Source organism: Pongo abelii, chromosome 1 (genome assembly GCF_028885655.2).
Source record: "Pongo abelii isolate AG06213 chromosome 1, NHGRI_mPonAbe1-v2.0_pri, whole genome shotgun sequence".
Classification (NCBI taxonomy): Eukaryota; Metazoa; Chordata; class Mammalia; order Primates; family Hominidae; genus Pongo; species Pongo abelii.
The window spans coordinates 170496963-170517038 of NC_071985.2; the positions used below are offsets into that span (position 1 = coordinate 170496963).

Sequence of the window (20076 nt, forward strand, 5' to 3'; positions counted from 1 at the left end):
TTCTCCCCCCTGCTTTCCTCTCTTTGTGTCTACCTGTCTTGTCTATGTATGTGTTTCTCATATATATATATATATATATATATATATATATATATATATATATTTTGTATCATGTGAGGCGGTGGTCAAGTTTCCTATTTTCATATCTATATATATGAAAATATATATATTCATGAAAATATATATTCATGAAAAAATATATTCATATATATAGATATGAAAATAGGAAACTTGACCACCGCCTCACATGATACACAAAATTTTTTTTACAGATTGATAGTAGACATACATGTGAAGGACAAAATGGTAAAGTTTCCAGAAGATAATGTAGGGATATCTTTATGATCTTATAGAAAGAAAAATATTTCTTTGACATGACACAGAAAACACTACCCCAGAAGAAAACATTGACACATTTTACTTCATTAAAATGGACAACTTTTGTTCGTTGAAAGACACAAGAGAAGATAAATCATAGAGAAGGAGAAGGTAGTTCCAACACATATACTTGGCAGTGTGCTCATTTCTAGAATGCATAAAGAACAACAAATTGATGAGGAAAGAGTCAAACAATAAATAGAAAAATGGGCCAACTGAAAATATCCAAATGGTCAGTGAATATGTGCAAAGATTCCCATTAAAAATCCAGTGGGATACTGCTTATTTACTGGATTGGCCAAAATAAATGGACCGACAGTATAAAAAGGATGCAGAGTAGGTTTTGTAGAGGTTGACATGTGGACAGGATCACCAAGATCTCTTTTCATTTGACTTGTAGTTGGGTTTTACTAAGGGATGTATCAGCAGGAAGTTAGAGGATAGAAGAGAGTTCCCTGCTGAGTCACTTAGATCTGTTGCCTCTTTCTTTCCAAGGCCAGTTTCTGTGAAGGATCTTTGGTATAGCTATCCTTTCTAATTTTTGGTTATTACTTCCATGTTCTCTTTTAGGTCTGTGGTTGGTAATGACTCTTGCTTTTGCTAGCCCCAGGGAATGGCACTCTCTGTAGTTGTTTCCTCAAGATTCTGTCCAAATCCTTGTAAATGTCCCTTTATTAAACTCTCACCCTAATGTAAATATGTTGTGTATTTTCTACAAGGTCCTCAATTCTCTTTTAATACAAAAATATGCAATGTGGAGCAGGGTTATTACAATGTCAGCACTATTGACTTTTTTGTCTAGATGGTTTTTTGTTGTCAGGGATTGTCCTGTACAGTGTAGGATGTTCAGTCATATCTCCGACTTCTAACTGCTAAGTGACAGTAATACTCCTGTAGTTTCGATAACCAAAAATGTATGTAGGTATTGCCAAATGTTCCCTTGGGGGCAAAATTGTCCTTCATTGAGAACCTCTACTCTAGAGTTTTAGTTAACCTCACATCATATATTATTTCATTCAACAAATATTTACTAGATGTTTACTATATGTAAGTCATTGTTCTTAGAAATGAGTTAGACATCTTAATTAAGTATACAATTTTGCCGTATTCATATAATGGGAATTACTATGCCAGCATTAAAAATGATGGTAAGAATAATATTTATAACGTGAAAATTTGTCCACAAAATGTTAAGTTAAAAAAGCAGACTAGAAATTATTATGTATACTGTGACACTGTTGAAGAAAATTCGTTTGGCAAGTGCATTTATGCATAAAGTCTAGATGGATTAGGCATTAAACTGTTAATTATGATTCTTTGGATGCTCCTGTTTTCCTTTGAACATTCTAATGTGTTTTCTAAGATTTTTGCATTGAATATTTTATTTATAATCTGAAAAAGAAAACATCAGGCTTTTATTTTTAAAACTTATTTAAAAATGAAAATATCTACATATATAAGTGACCATGTTAGAAAGTGATTAGTGCCTCAGAATGGACATAATATGTCATTAGGCTTTTAGGCAGTTTGAGTTTATTTGTAGCTGGATAAATTAATTAGGATTAACTAGAGAAGATAAGGTTGATTGAGACTGTGAATGATATGCATAGAAGAGTGTATTTCAGGAAGAAGTTTTAATATAGGCAAAGGCACAGGTGTAGAAAAGTGCCAGATATTGTGATAATTTAGTTTTGGAATCAATTTCTCTCCAACTATGTATTTTATATTTATTTTTAAATTATTTTATCCTTTTTCTTCATAAAGGTTTGAAATTGAAATTGAACCCATTTTTGCAAGTTTGGCTTTATATGATGTCAAGGAAAAGAAAAAGGTAAGATTATATAATTTGACCATAGTCATTTGTCATAATCATTGGTTTCAGAAACCTGTTTGTTTTATAATATTTATTTTTTTTGAGAACTGTTAAACATAGATCTTTTTTAAAAGGAAATAGAAATTTAACTTATTAGGACTAGTTAAATATTTTCTTATAAATTACTGTAATTGAAAACAGGTTATTGTTTCACTGAAAGAGTTTTAAAAGCAAATAGCAGAAGCAACTTTAAGAAATAGAAAAGACAATACAAGAAAAGCACTTTTGGCAAGCAATACATAACAATAGGAATGACAGTGACAGTGAATTTTTATTGACATGATTTTCAAATTCTCACCAGCGCAAGCTCTGCTTCCCAGGTTCACGCCATTCTCCTGCCTCAGCCTCCCAAGTAGCTGGGACTACAGGCACCCGCCACTATGCCCTGCTAATTTTTTTGTATTTTTAGTAGAGACGGGATTTCACCATGTTAGCCAGGATGGTCTCGATCTCCTGACCTCGTGATCCTCCCATCTCGGCCTCCCAAAGTGCTGGGATTACAGGCGTGTCAGAAGGTTATTTTACAACATCTCTTAATTTAATATTCTAAGACTAATATGTAGTAGAAACTTGAAGTGCTGGCTGGGTGCTTGTGGCTCACATCTGTAATTGCAGCACTTTGGCAGGCCAAAGTGGGAGAACTGCTTGAGGCCAATTCTCCCGGTTCAAGACTGGCCTGGGCAACATAGTGAGACCCCCATTGCTACTAAAAACAATTTAAAATTAAAAAAAGAAAAAAGGAAACTTGAAGTGCCTTCAGTGACTTCTGCTGCCAACACAAGACATATTATGGTTTTCTTTAATGGAATTCTGCTCTGGCAACTTTTATTTGCTAACTCGAAACTGCTGGGATATTATTCATAAATTTTTTTAAAACTCAATTTGGAACCCATCACCTCAATGATAATTTCTTTGTACACTTCATTAGAAGTTACTTTTTTTTTTTTTGAGATTGAGTCTTGCTCTTTTGCCAGGCTGGAGTGTAGTGGCGCGATCTCGGCTCACTGCAGCCTCTACCTCCCAGGTTCAAGCGATTCCCCTGGCTCAGCCTCCCGAGTAGCTAGGACTATAGGCGCATGGCACCATGCCCGGCTAATTTTTTGTATTTTAGTAGAGATGGGGTTTCCCCATTTTGGCCAGGATGGTCTCAATCTCCTGACCTTGATCCCCCCGCCTCTAATTAAAATAATTTGGAATATGGTTGTGTAGAATATGCTTATTATGTTTTCCAAATAGCTTGTTTACTTTTTTTACTTTGATTTAGGTATGTAAAGATTGGTCTCAGTGAAATATAAACTTTACATTAGAGTATAATAGCCTACTGTCTGTAGATAAATAAGTAATTTTTTTGAGAATTATTTAACATGAATGTTTTTAAAAAGAAAATAGAAATTTAATTTATTAAGATTAAATGTTTTCTTATTATAATTACTGTAATTGAAAACAGGTTATTGTTTCATTGAAAGAGTTCTAAAAGTAAGTAGCAGAAGCAGCTTTCTTTTAAGAAATAGACACTGTAAAATGTACAGATTTTAAAGTTTCACATATTAATATTTTTTAGATTTCAGAAAACTTTTATTTTGACCTTAATTCTGAGCAGATGAAAGGATTGTTACGTCCACATGTACCACCTGCTGCCATTACCACCCTGGCAAGATCAGCAATTTTTTCTATCACTTATCCTTCCCAAGATGTTTTTCTTGTAATAAAGGTGAGAATGTTAAATATATTTGTTTATTTTGTAGTGTCTGTATACTTGTCTGTCAGTATTATAAACTTTTCAAGGGCAAAGATTTGACCTTTACTTATTTTTTTTCATCTTGATATTCTTTAACACAATATTGGACATACACAGTAGGTGCTACCTAATTTTTCTTGAACTCTTTATTAGAATTCTCCAGTGAAACAGAACTAATAGGAATATATATATATATATATCTTATATCTGTTTTGATTATTGTAGTTTTTAAATACATTTTCATATCAGGAAGTATGAGACTTTCAGCTTTCTTCTTTTTTCCCTAAATTTGTTTTGATTATTCAGGGTCTCTTGAATTTCCCTATGAATTCTAGGATGAGTTTTTCTATTTCTGCAAAAAAAAAAAAAAAGATTGAGATTTTGATAAGGATTGCATTAAGCTTATAGATTGCTTTGGGTAGTTTTGACATCTTAATGATATCAAATCTTTTCAATCCATGAACACAGGTTTTCTTTTCATTTATTTGTGCCTAATTTAATTTCTCTCAGCAATGTTTTATAGTCTTCAGTGTATATAGATCCTTTACTTTCTTATTTGTAAGTATCTTACTCTTTTTGATGGTATTATAAGTGAAATTTTTTTTTTAATTTCCTTTTTCGATTCCTCATTGCTAGTATGTAGATTTTGTGTCCTGTAACTTTGTTGAATTCATTTATTAGTTCTAACAGTTTTTTTTGTGGCATCTTTAAAGTTTTCTACATAAAAGATCATAGCATTTGCGAGATAATTTTACTTCTTCCTTTCCAATTCAGATGCTTTACGTATTTTTCTTGTTTAGTTCTCAGGCTTGGGCTTCCATTACTATGCTTAATAGGTGAGGCTAAGGTGGGCATTCTTGTCTCGTTCATGATGTTAGAGGAAAAGCTTTCAGTCTTTAACCGTTGAGTATGATGTTAACTGTGGGCTTTTCATATATGGCCTTTATTATGGTAGTTTCTTTGCATTACTACTTTGTTGAGTGTTTCTGCCATGAAAGGGTACTGAATTTTGTCTAATGTTTGTTCTACAGCAATTGAGATGTCATATTTTTTTTCTGTCAGTCTGTTAATGTGTTATATTGATTTTCGTATATTGAACCATCCTTGAATTTCAGGCTTTTAAAAGCTTAATCTTAACTTTTTTTGCCTTTGACAGCTAGAAAAAGTCCTACAGCAAGGAGACATTGGAGAGTGTGCAGAACCATATATGATTTTCAAAGAAGCAGATGCCACCAAGGTAGAATGTTATGCTTCTCATTTCCCCCACATTATTACTATTGTAACTTGGGAGAATGCTATACAAAGCATACTAAAGAATTTTACTAGTACTATATTTTTTTCTGTTTGCCTGCTTCCTATCTTCCTTTCTTGTTTATTTAATTTGTCACCTAGCCTGTGTCATATGTTTCATATGCTGTGGTATTCTTTAAAAATCTCTTCTATCTCAAAACTAACTGACTCTTTAAATTGTTTTTTTCATGGAGAGAACTAAATTAATTCAGTTTAACTCCTGAATAATTAAAGGTTTTATTTATTTATAAAATAGTGATATTGATAGAACTTTCCCTAGGAAAATAGAAGTATTCTTGGCTTCCATCTGACTGCAGATTATTAAGGAATATACTAAAAATATAATAGTCTTTAAAAAAAGAAAATACAGCCTTTTTTACAGATGGCTCATTTCTAGATTTTTTTTTTCTTTTGCGACAGAGTCTTGCTCTGTCACCCAAGCTGGAGTCCGGTGGCAGGATCTTGGCCCACTGCAACCTCAGCTTCCTGGGTTCAAGTGATTATCCTGCCTCAGCCTCCCGAGTAGCTCGAATTACAGGCATATGCCACCACACCCAGCTAATTTTTGTATTTTTAGTAGAGACGGGATTTTACCATGTTGGTCAGGCTGGTCTTGAACTCCTGAACTCAAGCGATCCACCTGCCTCAGCCTCCCAAAGTGCTGGGATTACAGATGTGAGCCACCATGCCCAGCCTAATTGCTAGAATGTGTATAAACTTATAAAAGCAAAAAAAAGTTGGATAGTTGATAACAAATTTCAGATACTATGGGTTAGCTACAAGAATACAAGTGATCTTTGGATCTTTGAACACAAGATTTAATACTGGAACTTCCGGGAGAAGTATGCTTGAGGAATACTGGGTAAGCAACCCAAATCCAGAAAATGTTTTGCTTTTCCCAAGATTCATAACAAGAACTGAGCTTTTTCTGTAGATCTGAGCACACGATATTTTTTTCTTGATCCTTGATTACCTGGCTGAACTAATGGTTAAAGTACAGTATTCTGGCTGTCCCCAGGTTGTCATTTTAAATTAAATTTGCTCTGTTACATAGTGCTCTTAAATATACTAGCAGCTTATTCCGCTCTTTACTTATATTTACATACACTGATAGAATTAAGTATACTTGAAGTATACTTAAAATAAGAACTGTTTTAAGGGTATAGTAGAGATAGTAATAAATAGTGCTATCATTTAGTTATTGTTTCATCTTTTTCTAGCCCTGAGTCCCAAGGTAGGACACTGTCATTGGTGTATATGTCAACATCCCATCTGCAAAGAGTATATGAGAGAGGTAGTATAGGTTTTCAGTCTTGAGTGTTGATTGGCTTTTTCAGGCCACCTCTTGATGTTTGTTTCATGAGTAGCCTAAAAGTTGAGCCAGCCTCAAGATGTCTTCCAGATATGCTTGTATTATTAAATATTTGGACCGTTAGTCTTTTTCCAGCGTTTAGTCTTCTTCTAATACTTTTTACTTTCCTTCTTTTGTTACAACTCTGAGCTTGTTTATCATTGGCCTATTTGTGCTTCCCCACTCTTAACTCATGGTTGTTATAAGTTAGGGACTATTTCAAATTTGCTCAGCTACTTCCATCTTTTATAGAGTAACAAAATTTAACAAATTATAACCTAGAATATTTTGTAGTTACCAGTTGCTGACTAGATCATGGTTATACTTCCTAAAACAATACTTGCAATACATAATACATGTTTGGTACTTGCTCTCTTCTCCCCAGAATAACATAATCACAAATAGAAATTTCAAAGACCTGCTGTGCACGTACATTTGTAGAATGTGTTGAGTTTGTTCACTGGTTAAGATATTGCACTAATACTTCATCTCTGTAAGGTACAGTTTTTTTTTCTCATCTCTGCTGAGAATTGAGACTTCTCATCCTTTTCCTTTATGTAGTATGAAATAGCTTTTAATTGATTTCTTTCAAGTATAATCATATAATGTATAAAGTTCTGTTTTGCAGAATAAAGAAAAACTGGAGAAACTGAAGAGTCAAGCAGATCAGTTTTGCCAAAGACTTGGGAAATATCGCATGCCTTTTGCTTGGACTGCAATCCATTTAATGAATATTGTTAGCAGTGCTGGGAGTTTGGAAAGAGATTCTACAGAAGTAGAAATCAGTACTGGAGGTAAGAGTGTTTCATACAAAACATTTCTAGATGCTTACTTTTTTCTTTTTTTTTTTTGAGATGGAGTCTCGCTCTGTGGCCTAGGCTGGAGTGCAGTGGCACAATCTTGGCTCACTGCAACCTTTGCTACCCGGGTTCAAGCAATTCTCCTGCCTCAGCCTCCTGAGTAGCTGAGATTGCAGATGTGTGCCACCACGCTTGGCTAATTTTTGTATTTTTAGTAGAGATGGGGTTTCACCGTTTTGGCCAGATTGGTCTCGAACTCCTGACCTCAAGTGATCCGCCTGCCTCGGCCTCCCAAAGTGCTGGGATTACAGATGTGAGTCACCATGCCCGGCCTCTTTTTTCTTTTTTTTTTTGATGGCAACTCATTCTTCTTCTTCTTTTTTATTTTTATTTTTTTTTTAATTTTTTTTTTTATTGTTTTTATTTTTATTTTTTTTAATTTATGAAGTATTTATTGATCATTCTTGGGTGTTTCTCGGAGAGGGGATATGGCAGGGTCATCGGATGATAGTGGAGAGAAGGTCAGGAGATAAACACATGAACAAAGGTCTCTGGCTTTCCTAGGCAGAGGTCCCCGCGGCCTTCTGCAGTGTTTGTGCCCCTGAGTACTTGAGATTAGGGAGTGGTGATGACTCTTAAAGAGCATGCTGCCTTCAAGCATCTGTTTAACAAAGCACATCTTGCACCGCCCTTAATCCATTTAACCCTGAGTTGACACAGGACATGTTTGAGAGAGCAAGGGGCTGGGGGAAAGGCCATAGATCAACAGCATCCCAAGGCAGAAGAATTTCTCCTAGTCAGAACAAAATGGAGTCTCCTATGCCCACCTCTTTCTACACAGACACAGCAACAATCTGATCTCTCCTTCCTTTCCCCACACATCCCCCCCATTCTTTTCAACAAAACCGCCATCGTCCTCATGGCCCGCTCCCGATGGTCGCTGTCTCTTCGGAGCTGTTGGGTACACCTCCCAGACAGGGCGGCCGGGCAGAGGCGCTCCTCGCCTCCCAGACGGGGCCGCGCGGGCAGAGGCGCTCCTCACTTCCCAGACGGGGCCGCCCGGGCAGAGGCGCTCCTCACCTCCCAGACGGGGCCGCCCGGGCAGAGGCGCTCCTCGCTTCCCAGACGGGGCCGCCGGGGCAGAGGCGCTCCTCACTTCCTCCCAGACCGGGTGGCAGCCGGGCAGAGGCGCTCCTCACCTCCCAGACGGGGCGGCCGGGCAGAGGCGCTCCTCACTTCCCAGAGGGGGCGGCCGGGCAGAGGCGCTCCTCACCTCCCAGACGGGGCGGCCTGGCAGAGATGCCCCTCACTTCCTCCCAGCCGGTGTGGCGGCCAGGCAGAGGCGCTCCTCACCTCCCAGACAGGGCGGCCGGGCAGAGGCGCCCCTCACTTCCCAGAGTGGGCGGCCGGGCAGAGGCGCTCCTCACTTCCCAGACTGGGCGGCCGGGCAGAGGCGCTCCTCACCTCCTAGACGGGGTGGCCAGGCAGAGGCGCTCCTCACTTCCCAGACGGTGTGGCGGCTGGGCAGAGGCGCTCCTCCCTTCCCAGATGGGGCAGCCAGGCAGAGGCGCTCCTCACTTCCTCCCAGACGGGGTGGCGGCCAGGCAGAGGCGCTCCTCACCTCCCAGACGGGGCGGCCGGGCAGAGGTGCTCCTCATCTCCCAGATGGGGCAGCCGGGCAGAGGTGCTCCTCACTTCCTCCCAGACGGGGTGGCGGCCAGGCAGAGGCACTCCTCACTCCCCAGACGGGGCGGCCGGGCGGAGGTGCTCCTCATCTCCCAGACGGGGCAGCCGGGCATAGGTGCTCCTCACTTCCTCCTAGACGGGGTGGCAGCCGGGCAGAGGCTGGGGTTTCACCGTTTTGGCCAGACTGGTCTCGAACTCCTGACCTCAAGTGATCCGCCTGCCTCGGCCTCCCAAAGTGCTGGGATTACAGATGTGAGTCACCATGCCCGGCCTCTTTTTTCTTATATAAGCTTGTTTCATTTGTAGACTCTGCAATGTAATATTGCATAAAAAGGATTTTGTTTTCTCTTTTTTTGCCTTTTTCTCATTTAACACCATTATTAGGATATAAATCACATACCATATAAGTCAGCAATTTAAATTGTACAATACAGCAGATCTTCAAATATCTCATTTTGTTTTTGATTTTTTATAATGTTGATGAGGAAGAGAATTGATTCCTGGCTGGAGCTACTGTCTGTGTAGAGTTTGCATGTTCTCCCCAAGTCTGTGTGGGGAGTTTTGGGTACTCATTTCCTGCCAAATCCCAAAGCTGTGCGCATGAGGTTAATTGGCATGTCTTAAGTGGTAGCAGCGTAAGGTAACGTGGATGTGTGTGTGTGAGTGCACCTGTGATGGAATAGCGTCCTGTCCAGGACAGGTGCCTGCCTGTCATGCGGGACCCCTATTGACTTTGGTATGTATAGCATCATATCAGAGAGTCTGAAGAAGAGATGGGGAGCCAGAGAATGAGACATAGGGTTTACTGAGGGAACTTACATGCAGAGTGGCGAGCTGGACTGAAAACCACAGCCACTTGAAAAAGCATGCAGTTTATGTAGCATTTTCACTTAGCATCCTCCCCCTAGTATCTTCCACCTGAAAACCCTCATTTAACCCAAAACAAAGGGCCTTGATTCCATGTATGGCCTAGATTTCACTGGGTGGGCTAGAAGTTCAGATGTCCTTATCCTCATAGATAAGGAATGAGTCTTCAAGTTTGGCCACTCCCAGGTTCCTTAGCTCGGAACTCCAGATACACATTCTTTTTAGACCATAGAGTCATTCTCAGGGTTTGCTTAAGTTACTGCTGTCAGGTGCATTTGCCATACACTGCCTTCTTTCCTGCGCTGCTGGAATAGGCTTCAGCCACTTGTGACCCTGAACTGGGATAATTTGGTAAATAATTATCCTACTTATTTTTATTAATTTTTCTTAAATGTATGTATAGTGCACATTTATTTGAATGTTTAATATTAGAAGTGTTTTGAATATTTAGAAGTTTGATGAAGTTTTTGTGACCAGAAATATGCTGTAGGGACTTAACTCTTGCTTATATTGATTAGCATATGGTAAAATTGATTTGTTATACGACGTGTTGCTTAAAGTCACAGTTTTGAAGAACTGATCCATGGTGTTAAATGAGGACTTACTGTACAGTGTTTTCTTGGTATATTCACAGGGTTCTACAACCACTACTACAGAATACTTCTGTACCTGTCTTGGAACACTTTTGTATCCATTAGCAATGGTCACTCCTCATTCCTCCAGAGTCTTCCAACCTGTCCCTAAACAACCTTTAATATATATTCTGTCTCTATAGATTTGTCTATGCCAGACATTTCATACAAATTGACTTGTATAATATGTAGTCTTTTGTGACTAGCTTCTTTCACTTACCATAATGTTTTTCAGGTTCATCCATGTCTTAGCATGTGTTGGTATTATTTCTTTTTATTGCCAAATGATAGTCTGTTGTATTGATGTACTATATTTATTTATCAGTTGATTCAGGTTGTTTTCTACTTTTCGTTCATTATGAATAATGTTTCATAGTGTTGAAACGTCATTTACAAGCTTTCGTGTGGACATTTTTTTTTTCTTAGATATGTAGATATATAGCTAGGAGTGAAATTGCTGGGTCATATGATAATTCTGTGCTTAATCTTTTGAAGGACTGTCACACTGTTTTCCAATTTGGCTGCACCTTCAAAAATTCCACTAGCGTTCCACTAGTGTATGAAGGTTCCAGTTTCAGCATATCTTTACCAATATAACATATTATCTGCTCTTTGATTATAGTCATTCTAGTGCAAGTGAAGTGGTACTCATTGTAGGTTGGATTTACCTTTTCTTAATAGCTAGCGATATTAAGCATCATTTTGTGTGTATTGGCTATTTGTGTATCTTTCTTGGAGTAATACGTATTTTTAACCTTTGCTCATTTTTTAATGGCTTTGATCTTTTTATTATTTATTAATAGTTGATGCCTATTTTTTAAATGGGGTTTTAACCTTCTTGGCATTGAATTGTAGTTCTTTATATGTTCAAGATGCAAATTCCTTGCCTAATATATGATAGCAAATATTTTCTCCTAGTCTGTGAGTTCACTTTTCTTGATGGTATTGTTCGTAGCACAGAAGTTTTAAATTTTGAGGAAGTTACATTTTTCTATTTTTTTCTTTTGTCACTGTGCTTTTGGTGTTTTATCTAAGAAACCATTATGTAGTATGAATCAAAATTTACTTGTATGTATTCTTGTAAGAGTTTTATAGTTTCAGCTGTTACATTTAGGTTTATAATAATCCATTTTGAGTTAATATTTGTATGTTGTGAGGTGTAGGAGTCCAATTTCATTCTTTTTATGTGGATATCCAGTTGTTGCAGCACTGTTTATTAAAAAGGCTATTCTTTTCCCGTTGAATTTTCTTAGATCCCTTATTGAAAGTCAATTGACCATTCATGTGGGATTTATTTCTGGACTCTCAATCCCATTCCACTGATCTGTATGCCAGTGCTTTACTGCAGGGGTTCCTAACCCCCAGGTGGCGGACAGGTACCTGTCTGTGGCCTGTTAGGATCCGGGCCATAGAGCAGTAGGTGAGCAGCAGCTGAGCTAGCATTATTGCCTGAGCTTTGCCTCCTCTCAGATCAGTAGTGGCGTTAGATTCTGGTAGGAGCATGAACCCTATTGTGAGCTGCACATGCAAGGGATCTAGGTTACGTGCACCTTATGGGACTCTAATGATAAATGTAATGCGCTTGAATCATCCTGAAATGATCCCCCCAACCCCATCTGTGGAAAAACTTTCTTCCATGAAACCAGTCCTTGGTGCCAGAAAGGTTGGGGACCGCTGCTATACTATATTACTTTACCTTTGAAGTAAGTTTTGAAATTGAGAAGAGTGGGTCTTCCAACTTTTATCCTGTTTCAAGATTTGTTTTGGCAATTTTGGGTTTCTTTTATTTCCATATAAATTTAGGACCAGCTGTCAGTTTGTGCACAAAGGCATCTGGGATTTTGATAGGGCTGACATTGAATCTCTAAGTCAATTTATAGATTGTTGCCATTTTAACAATTTTAAATCTTTGAATCTATGAACGTGAATTTTTTTTCATTTATTTAAATCTTTTTCATTTTTTTCAGTGTTGTGTCATTTTCAGTATATAAGTCCTTCTCTTGTTAAATTTATACACTAGTATTTTATCGTTTCTTGATAATATTTTAAATGGAATTGTTTTCTTAATTCTGTCTTTAGAATGTCCATTTCTAGTGTATAGAAATAAAATTGACTTTTGTATATTGATCTTATACTCTGAAACCTTTTTGAATTTGTTTACTAAATTCGAATTGTTATTGTTCGTTTTTTTCCCCAGATTTTTTTAGGATTTTCTGTATACAAAATCGTGTCATCTGCAAATAAAAAGTAGTTCACTTTTCTTTTTCAGTCTGTGTGTCTTTTATTTCTTTTTCTTTTCTGTCTTTATTAGAACCTCTTCTGCAATGTTTTAGAAACGACAAGAGTGTATATCCTTGTCTTATTCTTGACTTCAGGGAAAATGCATTCAGTCTTTCACCATCAAGTATGATATTTGCTGTTGGCTTTTCATAGATGTATTTTGGTAGATTGAGGAAGTTCTCTTCTATCCCTAATTTTTAAAAGTGTTTTTTATCATGAAAGTCTGTTAGATTTTGTAAAATACTTTTTCTGCCCCTATTAAAATGATTTGTCCTGTATCCTTTTAATGTGGTGTTGCATCGAATGATGTGATTTTTGGATATTAAATTAACCTTAAATTCCTGGGAAAAGTCTTGCTTGGTCATGGCATGTAATCTTTTTTATGTGTTGTTGGAGTCTGTTTGCTAGTATTTTGTTTAGGATTTTTGCATTTATATTCATAAGGTATATTAGTCTGTAGTTTTACTTTCTTTTGATGACTCTGTCTGGTTTTGGTATCAGGGTAATACTGGCCTCATAGAATGAGTTGTGAAGTGTTCCATTTTTTTGGAAGGGTTTTTGAAGGATTGGTATTAATTCTTTGAAAGTTTGGAAGAATTCACCAGTGAACCTGGCCTTTTCTTTGTGGTAAGTTTTTTCATTACTAACTCGATCTCTTTACTTGTTTTAGGTCTATTCACATTTTCTTTCATCTTGAGTCAGTTTTAATATAAATACTTTGTATCTTTCTATAAATTTGTCCATTTCATCAAAGTTATCTGGTTCGTATCTAATCTAAAGGTGTTGGCCTACAATTGTTCATAGTATTGCTGTATATTCCTTTATTCCTTTTACTCTGTAAAGTCTGTAAATGATATCTCTTCTTTCATTCCTGATTTTAGTAATTTGAGTCTTCTTTTTTTTTTTTTGGTTCATCATTTTAGCTAAAGATTTGTCAGGTTTATCTTTTCGAAGAAACAGTTTTTGGTTTAATTGATTTTTCTGTATGGTTTTTATAGTTTCTATTTTCCTTATTTCCACTCTGCAGTTGCCTCTGTAGCCTTCTGCTGGTTTCGGATTTCGTTTCTCTTCTTTTGTAGTTTGTAGTTTGTTGAAGTCTGAGGTTATATTACTGATTTGAGATAGTTCTTTTTAAAATAGACATTAATAGCTGTAAATCCTCCCCCAAGCACTGCTTTAGCAATGCTTAGGTATGTTGTTTTTGCATTTTCATACATCTTAAATACTTTCTAATTTATATTATTCCTTCTTTTTCCATTAGCTATTTTTGAAATGGGCTATTATACTTACAGACATTTGTGAATTCCCCAAATTTTCTTCTGTTATTGATTTATAGTTTAATTCTTCTGTTGTTGGAGAACATATTTTATATGATCGTAATCTCTTTGAATGTATTGTATCTTGTTTTATGGCTTAGTATATAGACTGTTTTAGAGAATATTTTCTAAGTGCTTGACAAGAATGTATATTCTGCTCTTGCTTAGTGTACTGTAGTATAGTGTAAATGTCCATTAGGTCTAGTTTGTTTATAGTTTTGTGCAAGTATTCTATTTCCTTATTAATCTTCAGTCTAGTTCTGTTGGTTTTAAATAATAGGATTATCTTGCAAGTACTTTGAATACAAATTATCTTACAATTTTCTTTCAAACTAAAGAGCTAAGACTGAGGGAAGATTAACGATGACTAAAATTTTCCTGTGGTAAACATTTTGTAGTAAATGCATACTTCCTCTATAGCTGCTCTTTGTGGCTCATGATTGGTCATGCCCATAGATCTTTGCATGTTAGAAACTTATTTTTACACCTGTGATGTTGTAAAAAGACAACCAGAAGATTTAGGTACTTTGTTACTAATCTCTCCAAAAGCAAAATTCTCCTATTATACTTGATATGCTGAGTGGGTAATTTTCAATTTAGTAGATTCTTCTTGTGTTTGGAAAGCTACTTCAAAACAAAATTTAACTTTTATGAAAATGAATTTTTTTTTTAATTCTTTTGTAGAACGAAAAGGGTCTTGGTCAGAGAGGAGGAATTCTAGTATTGTCGGCAGACGATCACTTGAAAGGACAACAAGTGGAGATGATGCTTGTAACTTGACGAGCTTTCGACCAGCTACTCTCACAGTGACAAATTTTTTTAAGCAGGTATTGTTCTGTCATGTAGGAATTTTGGGGAGATGTTTGTGCATAAATTTTTTTAGTTTCAGAAAGGTAGTAATTGTACTATACATGTATGGGAGGGTGATTCCAAGAAACTTAAAAACTTTAAGAATAAAAATAATAAAAACAACTATAAGAATGAGAAACGATTTATATTGTTCCTATTATTTTAGCATTATATTTATTTAAATGTTGAAATGTTGACCATGACTAATAATGCATCAAAACCCATCTTTCATACCTGTATCCTGTTCTTTTTTTTGTTTCTTGAGACAGAGTCTCGCTCTGTTGCCCAGGCTGGAGTGCGGTGGCACAATCTCGGCTCACTGCAACCTCCGCCTCCCGGGTTCAAGCAGTTCTCCCTGCCTCAGCCTCCTGAGTAGCTGAGATTACAGGCGCCCACCATGCCCGGCTAATTTTTGTATTTTTTAGTAGAGACAGGATGCTAAATATTGGCCAGGCTGGTCTCGAACTCCTGACCTCATGATCCACCCTCCTCGGCTTCCCAAAGTGCAGGGATTGCAGGAGTCAGCCACCATGTCCAGCCTGTGTCCTTTTTCCAAATTGTTAATAGTGTAACTTTTCTTAAACATTGGTTGTTTATGAATTTTCTTTGTGAGAATGAGTATGTGGCCTACATGTCTTCCCCACACAAGTATTTCTGGCCTAAACTACCATATTCATAATATGTGAAATAGGACTTTCAGGCCCTAGGAGTGCATTTTGTGCTAAAGTGAGGTCAGTGTTATTTTTAGAGGTGAATGTGTGGATCCAAGACGTTCTCTATCAAAGATATTTTGCTCTTTGCAAACCTGTTCCCTTCACTTTTAACCATGAGTCAACTGTATTTTTCCAATGCCAGTCATGATTCTTAATGATAATGAAAATCAGCTTAGTAGATGACACCCAGGTTAAAAAAGAAAAGAAAACATGAGTAGAATAGAAAAAATAGTGCATTGCATGTAGTAAGGTTAAATATTGCTTCAGGGAGTCGTTCCCCGCCGCCCCCATATGAGTGTACACATGTGTACATGTATATACTAGATTTTGATGTAAAATGGATTCTATATCATGAATCAAGATGAGAAAATGTTGAAAGCTTTGTTGTGACTAGGTGACTAGAACCATATAAGAATGGGGAGAAAATTTGTATTAGCATAACAAACTGGAGTAGTACATGTTTTGGAGTGGATTAAGGGAAAATGCTAATCATTCCTTCAAAATTCCTTTTTCTGAGATGTTATTCTGAGTAAGAAGAGGAAATCCTGGCTTACTGATATCTCATAACTTGAGAGGGCAAGAATTGAGGGTAGACCTCAATTGAATGGACCTTGAATAGACAGATAGCAATCTACTTGAAGTCTCCTTCACTGTTACATATCAGTAGTATTCATAGGCAGCTGCTCTGAGAAACTCATAGGAAAAAAAGCCAGTGATAAATGTCTCAAATGGTATTGGTCTTTTTATTATGGACAGTGGTAATAGAGAGTCTAGAGAAGACTACACTTGCATAAAGTGATAGACCAGATATAGCTAGGAAATGGGGTAGCAGATTTGCTACAGTGACACAACCTTGCAGGTATGTTACTTCCCCCTCTTTCTGCTTCTTCAGCTGCTACACCACTTCTGCTGGTATTTCCACAGCTTTCTTTTCATTTCTTCGGCCTGCTATTTATCAATAAATTGGTATTATAAGCATAAATCAATAAGCCATCCACCCCCTATCTACTTATCCAACCAGTATTTTTTGAGCATTCATCATCATGTTCTGGACACTGTTTTGAATACTGTTACTGTAACTGGGAAGTAGCACAAAATGATTATGAAAACTTAAAAATAAATGATTGCTGGAAACATGGAGCAGTGGAAAATGTTTACAGTACAGAAACTGTTTAATATGGTTCTGTATTAAAAATTTTTAACCATGAGCATATATTATTTTTGTAACTATTTTTAAGTAGGTAGAAAATTATGCATCAGGCAAATGCAAATTAAGTTAAAAAAAGAGATTACCACTTTAATTAAGTAGAATTCAAGGCACAGATTTTTCCCTAAATGAGACACAGAAGACAGTTTTTTCTTTTTCAGTTTATGAGAGATTACTGTCTACAGTAGGGATATAGTAATCGTTAGTGTTTATGTACAGATTTAAAATGTGTTGGCCAGGCATGTTGGCCCATGCCTATAATCCCAGCCTTTTAGGAGGCCAAGTCTGGAGGGTCGCTTGAGCCTAGGAGTTCAAGACCAGCCTGGGCAACATGGTGAGACCTCGTTTCTGTTTTTTTTTGAGTCTCGCTCTCTCGCCCAGGCTGGAGTGCAGTGGCGCAATCTCGGCTCAATGCAAGCTCCGCCTCCCGGGTTCATGCCATTCTCCTGTCTCAGCCTCCCGAGTAGCTGGGACTACAGGTGCCTGCCACCATGCCCGGCTAATTTTTTGTATTTTTAGTAGAGATGGGGTTTCATTGTGTTGGCCAAAATGGTCTTGATCTCCTGACCTCATGGTCCGCCCATCTCAGCCTCCCAAAGTGCTGGGATTACAGGCGTGAGCCGCCGCACCCGGCCGACCTTGTTTCTATAAAAATAAAAAATATTAGCCGGGCATGTTGGTGTATACCTGTAGTCCCAGCTACTTAGAAGGCTGAGATGGGAGAATTGCTTGAGCCCAGGAGGTTGAGGCTGCAGTGAGCAATTATAATGCCACTGTATTCCAGCCTGGGTGACAAAGTGAGGCCTTGTCTCAAAATAAATAAATAAATAAAATGTGTGAAGTCAAAATTATTAGAAATACATAGATATTTAAAAACAAAATCAAACCCACACAATAGTTTTGAAGACATTTGTTCTATTTGTTGACAGATATATAAGTTATCTATTTTTTTCAGTGGTACAGGACAGTAAGCAACCAATGTAGAGGAAAAGGTATCAGCTAGACTGCTCCAGTGAACTAGGCTCATTCACAAGTTTGGAGGTTGGCTGAGATCAGCTAATATAGGCTGACTTCTACTGGGAAGACAGAAATGACTCAGCTCTGTGACATGTCTCTCAAATTCTACTCTCATCTTCTAGCAGGCTAGCTTGGTCATGTTCTCACAGCTCTGACAAAAGTTCAAGAGAGAGAGCAAACTAAATTGTGCAAATGTTTTTCAGCCTCTTTTTGCATCATGTTTGCTTATTGGCAAAGCAAGGCATGTGGCCAAGCCTAGGGAGGGAATTGTGCCTCGCTCACCAAAAAGGCATGGAAACAGGGAGTAAAGAATGGAGACCAATAAGTACCAAAAGAGAAAATGTAATTTAATGGGTGAAATAGAAATAATGAAGACTAGAGATAATCTGAATATATTATGAATAAGGACCATTTAAAAATTAATTTCATGTGTTGGCAACTTCGTCTCAAAAAATTTATATCATTTCTGTATGCACAAGAAAAGAGTATACTTTTTCAACAACTGATGGAACATTTACAATAATTAGTTATATTGGGTCCCTGAAGAAACCTCGTAAAGTCAAATTTTCTAACCATAACTCAATAAAACTAAAAGCTTTGTAAGGTATTAATAAAAAACTGTAACCACTTAGAAATTAAGAATTATTTTTTCTAAATAGTGAGATAAAAGAAGATCAATTCTATATCCTTGTTTAGAATATAATGATGAAGAACAAATGGGTTGTGGCTCAAGGTGAGTTGACAGTAATAAAGTAGCCTCAAATATATTCATTACCAAATAACATAAAAGAACAATATGTGAAATATGCATAAAACAATAAAATGTCAAAGCAGGAAGATTGGATTGATAAAATCTAAAGACTGACTCTTCAATAAAAGAAAAACCCTAGCTATTTTAATTGTAAGAAGAAAATATTAACATTAAAGTGAACATTTGTGTTAATCGGCTATGGGTAATTTGTTTTGTTTTTTTCAAGGTCTCTTTTCATATTGGTTGAAGTCCTTTTGGAGTTTTCTTTCTGGCCTTAGTATCAGGATAGTTGTGATTTTCCTTAACAGTAGTTTCTTCCTCCTCCTATTCCTCCTCCTCCTCCCTCCCTCATCTAAATCCTTCCTCCCTCTTCTTCCTCTCTCTTCCTCCTTTCTTCCTTCTTCTCCTCCTCACCTTAGCCAGTGCTGCAGATTTTGCATTGGAGAAATTTGTGATATAAAGTTGAAAACACAAATATGAACCAAAGAGTAATAAATTTATGAGACTCAAGTATTTTTATATTAGTTTGCTTTTTGATTCTGTTTTATGTATGTATTCTTATTTTTCTCTTCTCCTTTTCATCTATCTCTAACTTGTATTGGTTTTCTTTCCTTTTTTTTTTTTTTTTTTGAGACAGAGTCTCGCTCTGTCGTCCGGGCTGGAGTGCAGTGGCGCGAACTCAGCTCACTGCAAGCTCTGCCTCCTGAGTTCACACCATTCTCCTGCCTCAGCCACCCGAGTAGCTGGGACTACAGGCACCTGCCATCACACCCGGCTAATTTTTTTTGTGTTTTTTAGTAGAGACAGGGTTTCACTGTGTTGGCCAGGATGGTCTCGATCTCCTGACCTCATGGTCCGCCCACCTCGGCCTCCCAAAGTGCTGGGATTACAGGCGTGAGCCACTGCGCCCGGCCAGTAACTTGTATTGGTTTTCTATATTTGAGAGTATTTTGTAATACTTTATAGGCATAGATAATGGACTATAAATAAGAAAAAAGATAGACAGTGGTATTATTAAATCTTAGTAAAATTTGAAAGCATAAAAAAGGAAATAAACTGGTATGATATACTTATAATCATAATTATTTTAATTTAATTTTATTTTTTATTCTAACTACATTGTAGGCATAAGGGCATGCTTACTAACAAACTATAAATTTATTTTTCTATACACATATATATATATTTTTATTATTTATTTATTTATTTATTTTTGAGATGGAGTCTTGCTCCGTCACCCCAGCTAGAGTGCAGTGATGTGATCTTGGCTCACTGCAACCTCCATCTCCCGTGATTCTCCTGCCTCAGCCTCCCATGTAGCTGGGACT

The 20076-nt window shown here is 37.2% G+C and overlaps 1 protein-coding gene across 10 annotated transcripts in view; it reads left to right on the forward strand.

Annotated features, from left to right (window-relative positions):
• Positions 1-20076, forward strand: part of DOCK7 (dedicator of cytokinesis 7) — a 238434-nt gene that overhangs the window by 51137 nt on the left and 167221 nt on the right. For all 10 annotated transcript variants that reach the window (XM_054533642.2, XM_024251423.3, XM_054533652.2 and 7 more), the window contains exons 8-12: positions 2143-2209; positions 3813-3962; positions 5146-5226; positions 7259-7424; positions 14896-15038. In XM_054533642.2, coding sequence (XP_054389617.1) covers positions 2143-2209; positions 3813-3962; positions 5146-5226; positions 7259-7424; positions 14896-15038 — 607 coding nt within the window. The remainder of the gene's footprint in view (positions 1-2142; positions 2210-3812; positions 3963-5145; positions 5227-7258; positions 7425-14895; positions 15039-20076) is intronic.